Consider the following 7,471-nt stretch of genomic DNA (forward strand, 5'->3'; position numbering starts at 1 on the left):
GTCGTCTACTGCTCACCAATGCCGTGGCTCGATGATTATTTGAATTATCCACTTGATATTCTAGAAGCCCACCTTTATCCAATCCGAATGCAAGACAGCTTTCCAACGAAATAGGCGGCGCCCTTGGCTCAGGGGCTTGAGGCGGCGGTTGGGGAGGGGGGGATAAGTGAAGTAAAGCAGTGGGCACACTGTATTTTAATCCGAATTAGGTATTGGGGAGGGTCGGTGTAAGAGGAAAGGTCAGGCGCAGAAAGACAGAGAGGGGGCATCCGTTAGAATAGGCCAGGTTTTGTACCTACAGGTAGGCATCGAGTCCGGGTGGCGCTCCGCCTCCCTCCGGTTTTCCCGCCTCTTTTACTGCTTGCACGGACGGCCATTAAATTGGGCTTTTTTTTTGAAGAAAAAGAAGGTGGGCTATTGCAGACTGCTTTCTCTTCAGTAAGGAATAGAAACTACGCCTTGGGCCTTGTCGTTCTCAGTTCCCTCCTCCCCTTACCAACCCCCACAATTCCATTTAGCGGCCTCCTGGGGGGTTCTTACAAAGGAAGCCGTTCACCCCCCTCTCCCCGGTCTTAACGCTTCCTTGTGTCGCTGCTACTCGCCCCGTGTTTGTAGGAGCCATGTCCAGGCCGGTCAGGTGAGTACCATGAGGGGTGGGTGTAATGCAAGGCCGGGGCCTGTGTGTCACCGTGAACCAGTCGTATGTGAAGGAATCACGTGTGTGTTTTAATGGCCTGTTTTGATATTCCGCATGCATGGTGGCACGCTACTACTGATGTATGGCTTTAAGTCTTCGTTGATTGTAAGATGGTGTAATGTCTGGTTACATGATGCAGCGTCCGTGTCTGCGTTCTTATGTAAGATGCATGTGTTTGTAAAATGACACTGGTGTTCTACAATCCTGTTTCGCCTGGCGTCTGTGCGGCGCTTGCTTTCAATGTGTGATCCAACACTCCGGGTTATACCTGTGGCCTTTGTTCCATTCGATCAGTCATTTGCTTATAGGAATGCATATTTGTGTTATGCACGTTTTTATAGTAAATCCGTTTAACTTTGGCCATCCCTGTTATGCCATAACTCGTGCGTATGGATTGTTACAAAGACCCTCAGTTCACAGAAGCCATTTCACGGTGGGGGTCTGAAATAAACCCGATCCATGATTATCGTGTGTAATTAAAGGTGATTGGATAGTAATCGGTCGGCGAGCCCACTTCCAGCACGGCGAACCTAGCTTCCCAACGGGAACGTGTGTACGCAAGGTTACGGTGGGCCGGGCTTGCAGCTGTTCCTGGGGGAAGGGCGAATATTGTACACATCCTAAGTAACACATTGCCGTTTGTGTTGACTTCAAACAAAGACTTGTGTTACTGATAATTAAGAGTATATTTGCCGTTCGCATTCACGATTTCAGTAAAATTGGGTGTCCTTTTAAAAATAAAGTCTATGGATAAATCGTTTGAGTTAACAGGTTTTATCTTGTTTCAGTGTACTTCCTTTAGGTTGCCATTGTAGGTGGGCCTGATATTTCGGTGTCCTTTCAAAGCTTAATCGTAGTATGACGTTGAGCCGAAAACCTCAACTCTTGCCAACTCCCATTGGTGTTTTAATTTGCTTTTGTCATTCTGTAATCAGTGATTTGCCCAACATAGCCAAATCTATAATAAATCTAACAGGGTTGCCGTTCATCAGTACACCCCTTACCAAGTAACGTTATGTTATTGTACCCAGAAAGCGTGTACACCCAAAAGTAAGAGTTCTTTTGGGCAAAATTTCATAGAATGAGGTAGCCACACAAGCTTTAAAAACATTTGAGGACTGTTTATCGGATGGAATCTATACCAGAATGGGTTATCGCAATAACCATGGAACAGTAAAGCAATTGGATGTTTGGTTTTGGTACATTATAATGGTACACCATCCCACTGTGTTACATCAAGTTGCTGTGTACAGTGTTTTATGGGCCCTTTACACGTGTCCATTCATTAACTATTTTTGAAATGCCAAAATTGTGTATTGCTCATCAGTCTGTTTCTGAAGTTTTGATTTTCATGACTTTACATCTGTTTTGTAAAGGAAAGTACAGTGGCATTACTTTTACAAACTTTTAGGGTAACCTAAAGTATGCATTTAATCTATGAATGCTTAATAGACTGAGTTGAGGGCCAGTTTGCTCTTGCTTTAGTTACCGAAAAGCATGGCTTCTTTTGCTTAAAAAAATAAAATAAAATTAACGTGGCATGTTGATAAACACATCCATTGGGGGTAGGTGAGTCTTCTGAGCCCTATTTCTCCACCCATGTATCTCTGCGTGATATGGTCCTTTTTCCGTGTGCATGGCCAGCCTCGTATAACAAAATTGGTCTGTTTTGTATGTGTTAGTCAATTCTATATATCATAAAAGCATCACGTTCATTTTTTAATTTTTTTTTTTAATAGGAACAGAAAAGTGGTCGACTACTCACAGTTTCAGGACTCGGATGGTAGGTTCTTGATTTAATTTCAAGAATATTAACTTAAGATAGGAAATTTAGGTTATTGAGTTGGGGATCATTCCATTGGTAAGTCATGTGAACCATAAATATTAATCATATGGCGTATCAGAATTTGCGTACATACTGAAATATTCCATGACTCCTCCAGCTTCCTGTCCTGTGACATCACTTCCTGCAAAAGGTGCATGTCTTGTAACAACCTTGACCCTACGCTTGCATAGTAAACTGGTTAAATTATAGTCTGCGGCATATGAACCGTACTTTGGCAGCTATGGTGTATGAGCTGGATCTACATGTTAATCTTGGATTTGGTTTGACAGTTGTGCTTTTTAATATACATTGAGAAAAAATGTTAAGTTGGATCTCAATAAAATGTTGACTTTAAATGCCGGTTATGTGTTTCTGGTTGAACCCGTAGTGTGTGCTGGGCCTTAAAACAGAACTTTTTGCATTGCTCAATGGCATTGTTTTGCATCTCTGCACAGATAAGTTGACCCGGTTTTAAAAAACAAAACAAAAAACATGCACATAAAATGCACTCTTATAAAAGTACTATTTTTCGAACTAATTTTAGTTTATCTATTTTGCATGGAATGAAGCTTAGTATAACTTTAAAAATGGCTACTATTGAGAGGCACTCAATAGTTTCATATTGCATAAACCTGCACTGAGGCAATCTGCAAAATCTCATAACACTTGTTTACCTCTTAGCTATGAGAAGTACAGTAATGTACATTTCTGACTATTGTCATCCACTAATAAGTGATAAAATATGTACTGTTTACACACCCTCCCCCAGCAAATGTTGGAACCTAGACCTGTGATGTTCTAAATTAAATGTTGCGGGGTTTTCAACGTTGATTTAGTCTGAATTCCATAGTGGTTGGGATTAGCTGATTATTCTATCTAGATTGAATGCATAGGATAGCCAAGATGTCCCTTTAAAATATTATTGTTCCCACATATGCATTGCCCTTTTCCCATCCTCCAGATATGATGTGTTGATGTGTTTTGGCTGAACCCTTCTCCTTTTACATGTAATACTTGCCTCCATTGCTTTGCCTGGCAATTGTTGCAGTTGAGGGCCTGAACAGATTGTGCTTTCTTACTGCTAATTGACTGGATAAAGAGCGGCTTTATCTAGTTAGAGGAAAGCAAAACCTTACTGCATCAATGAGGAGACAGCTGCAGGGCTGCAGCTTCTTCCTCAAGCAAGTATATGTGTGTGTATAATATATATATTTTATATAAATATTACACACGCGGTGAGCTGTCCCTTTGAGTTCAGCTGAGCTAAATTGTTTAATTCCTGAAACACAGGTTGGAAAGTGTTTTGTTTTCTTTCCCCTGAGATAAATTAGTAACATAGGATGCTGTCATGAAACTAGAGGGCTTTAAACTATTTTTGGTGGCTTGGTATCTGGCTTAGAGGAAATAAGCTTAAAAAAACACACAAAACCTATTAACAGAATGCCGGGAACTGATAGTTGGTGGGAACCATCAGGTACACCAATAGTACTGTTTGGGAGAAACCAGCAAGATCTGTTACCGGTCTTTATGGCCTCTGTCTACATTCAACTTGTGTTTTTTCCTTTTTATATATAAAGATGAAGACTATGGAAGTGCAGCAGCCCCACCCTCAAAGAAAGCTCGAGCATCTCCAAGAGACGTTAAGGAAAAGAGGCGGACTGGGAAAAACCTGCAGGAAGAGAGGTTAGAAAACACAGGTTTAATAGCTCGGTCTATAAGACCTAGTCATACTACCTGCCTACAGTGGGACTAAGGCATGTTGTTTCCACACAGTGAGTCAGTTTAGTTCAATTGTCTTTGCAGTGAGGAGTCTGATGAAAAAGATGTGAAGAAAACCAAAAAAGATGATTCTGAAGGTATTGTTAATCTGAAGCCATCTGATTTGGTCACCACAGCACTTACTTTTGATTCGCAATGCACTGTTTAAATTGTACTGGTTAATACTAATGCAGTAAATATATTTCAATCTATGTTTTGAAATGTAACCAGTTATAGTATAACAAAATTAATCTATTTAAGTGATACCCCTTGCTTTGCTTGCTATTTGTTATTGGCCCCTTTGAGCTTTATTTTCATCGCCAAAGATTTAATAATTAAAAACCATGGGGTGGATGTTAGCAACATAAGATGGATGGTTGCTTGCATTCTATGGACTCATTAAGAATATCTGTTAACTAGTTTAATAAACATTTTTTTTCAGAGGAAGATTTCGGTAGTAATGATGATGTAGAAGGAGATGATGGAAAAGCAGACAGTGATTATGAAAGCCCAAAAAGGAGTAAAAAAGCCAAAAAGGCCACACCCGACAAGAAAAAGATTTCTAAACCAAGAAAGAGATCAGCCCAAGGTACCGATCATTTTAAATATTGGAACATATCTGGGGATATCCTGCTTATGTTAAAGAGTGGTTTCATTACGTTTCTAGACTTGAGGGGACTTCTGTATTTTTGTTTATAGATGACAGTGATGATGAGGATGAAAAAGATAAACGCAAAAACGTCCGTCAGCAAAGGCAAGCGGCATCCAAAGCTGTTTCTAAACAAAGGGAGATGTTGATGGGTGATGGAGGCAGTGAGGAGGAAGAGCAAGAGGATGAAGAAGAAACACAGTTTCTAGAAAGTGAGTGAAGGAAAAATCTGTACCTTTTTTATGCATATGAAACCAGAAAACCCTACAATCCTCTCTACTTGTTATATATTGGCTGGATTAGATTGTTGCATGTTTTTCGTTGTATGATCGTAGCCCCCCACACTTTTCCCCAAACATGGTCCTGCACGTTTGCGGTAATACTGTATTCAGTAACCCGAATACCTAACATTTTAATGCAAGGGATAAAAAATAGCAGGCAGACTCAGAAGTAAAATTAAAAGTGTAATTATCTCCCCCTCCATACCTAGGTATGACCCTTTGAAACTGCAAAGTGAATTTACAAAGTAGAAAGCTACCAGTCTTATAACTTAAGCCTCTTTTGACGGCCATTGATCCATTACGTATTACAAATATATTTGCATGTTAAAAAAACAAAAACAAAAAAGCTGAGAAACCCAGTTGATGTATTAAAAGCAGCCATCTTCTAATCACATGCATTAGCCGTTTATTTCTCCTCTATTTAGTGGCAATAACGTTTTTATGTAATTGAGATACTGGGACTGAAATGTTCAAGTACCTCACACACATGGCAGAATACAATTCTATGAAATGAAGGCTAAAACACCACTGTGGGAACAACTGGTTTCTTGTTGTTGATTGGCTCAAACATCCATTCTAAAGTGGTGGGAAGAGAAAAATTGGTTGGGCGTGCTAATTTTGACACGGGTTTTATTTCTGAGAACCTGAAATCAATGGTGAACATCAAGACAACTTTTATTGATTTACAAACACTTGTTGGTGGGGCAGGGTTCATTTCTGGACCTGCTGCAAACCAAAAAAAAACAAATTTGGCAAACTCCATTACGCATAGAATGCAGTAGAACCTGGTGGTGCTCGCTTGATATGCCAGTTGGTGCATTCGAAACCAGTAACTATTATCGCTCAGTACTAAAGAAAAACATTTTGTCAAAGGACATATAGCTTTACTTGTTAAATATAACTCATGAACTAATCTATCCTTAGCATTTACAGGCAAATATTTGTTTTATCTCTGCTCCCCTGCCCCCCCCCCCCCCCCAAAAAAAAATATATGGGGACTACAGGCTTATTAGCACTTGAAGCCTAAAACTGCCCATCCAAAGTGTTTGGAAATTGAGATTAAACTGCATCCCTGGGTACATAATACCCCATATCCATAAAGGGCCAAAAAACTCCCTTGCATAAATCATCATTTAATTAATTTGGGTTGGACGGCAAACGGGTTTTATTTGAATACATTATAGCATCATGGGCTGGTTTGATTACCTGAGACATGGATTTGACTTCTAAAATCCATAATTGTGTAGATTATGGGAAAATTTATCAGTCGCTATGCCATTTCTTGTTAACAGACGATTCAGGCAGTGATGAGGATTTCATGGTGGAAGATGATGATGACAGTGATTATGGTCGGTCTAAGAAGAAGAAAAAGGTGGTGAAAAAGTCTAAGCCAGAGAGGAGAGAGAGAAAAGTTCCTAAGCCCAGGCTTAAAGCCACAGGTGAAGATCATGTCCCAGAAAGTCCCCATGACTCTGTTAACTCTATTACATGTTTTTCTAAAATGAGGTTTAAAAGCATGGCTAACGTATATATGTGAAATGTGGTACAGCAACTATTTGATTAAAAATGTTTTATGTAATAATTTCACGTCTCTTGGTAGTCAACTGTTACTGGAGTGAGTTAAATGTGGCATTCTAATGTAATGACTTGTTTTGTGAAGGCAATTGTATGTTGTAGGCTTCCGTTTCAAAGGCCATAATTAATAACTGTAACTTATTTTGCAGTAACACCTAGTCCAGTCAAGGCCAAAGGAAAGAGTCGCCCAGCCTCAAAGGCCCCAAAGGAGAAATCTCCATCTCCTAAAGCCGATGATGATGATGACGATGATGAGCCAGACACCCCCCCACCAGAGAAGAAACCTGCAAGCCCTGCACAGGAGAAATCTGGGGAAGAGGGTTCTGATGAAGAAGCTCAGTCCACAGAGGACTAGTCTGTTGTGTTTTGGAGGGGGCGGGTAGGGATATGGGTGTGCGGATGATGGTTTGGGAGATTTTATTAAAAAAATTACAAAAAACAAAAGATAAAAAAATAAGGAAAAAAGAAGCCAGGATGGGTATGAAACATGATTTGAGCAGTTGGCTTGACTCGTGCACCACCAATTCTGTCTCATTTGTTTTAAGAGTTACATATGCGCTTTTTTTTATTTTATCCAGCAAAAGGTGAAACTTTTTTTGCCATTTTTGGGGTTGGTCAGTCGTTCCATCACCTGTATGAAATAAAGCCATGCACATTTTTAATAAGTTTGCATTGCTAAAATGTAT

General features: G+C 40.0%; 1 protein-coding gene across 2 annotated transcripts; it reads left to right on the forward strand.

Annotated features, from left to right (window-relative positions):
* The first annotated feature begins 620 nt into the window (after positions 1–620).
* On the forward strand, positions 621–7,140 carry LOC149298411 (nuclear ubiquitous casein and cyclin-dependent kinase substrate 1-like). 2 transcript variants are annotated; one of them, XM_089487561.1, is made up of 8 exons: positions 621–637; positions 2,437–2,480; positions 4,100–4,205; positions 4,326–4,378; positions 4,723–4,869; positions 4,980–5,141; positions 6,503–6,649; positions 6,935–7,140. In XM_089487561.1, exons 1-8 carry the CDS (start codon positions 621–623, stop codon positions 7,138–7,140), a joined length of 882 nt encoding a protein of 293 aa, XP_089343687.1. The 2 variants fall into 2 exon arrangements, with proteins under 2 accessions (XP_089343687.1, XP_089343688.1); XM_089487562.1 differs by lacking the exon at positions 4,723–4,869.
* The last annotated feature ends 331 nt before the right edge of the window (positions 7,141–7,471 follow it).

Source organism: Sceloporus occidentalis, unplaced genomic scaffold (genome assembly GCF_023333645.1).
Source record: "Sceloporus occidentalis isolate IW3139 unplaced genomic scaffold, rSceOcc1.0.p SCAF_33, whole genome shotgun sequence".
Classification (NCBI taxonomy): Eukaryota; Metazoa; Chordata; class Lepidosauria; order Squamata; family Phrynosomatidae; genus Sceloporus; species Sceloporus occidentalis.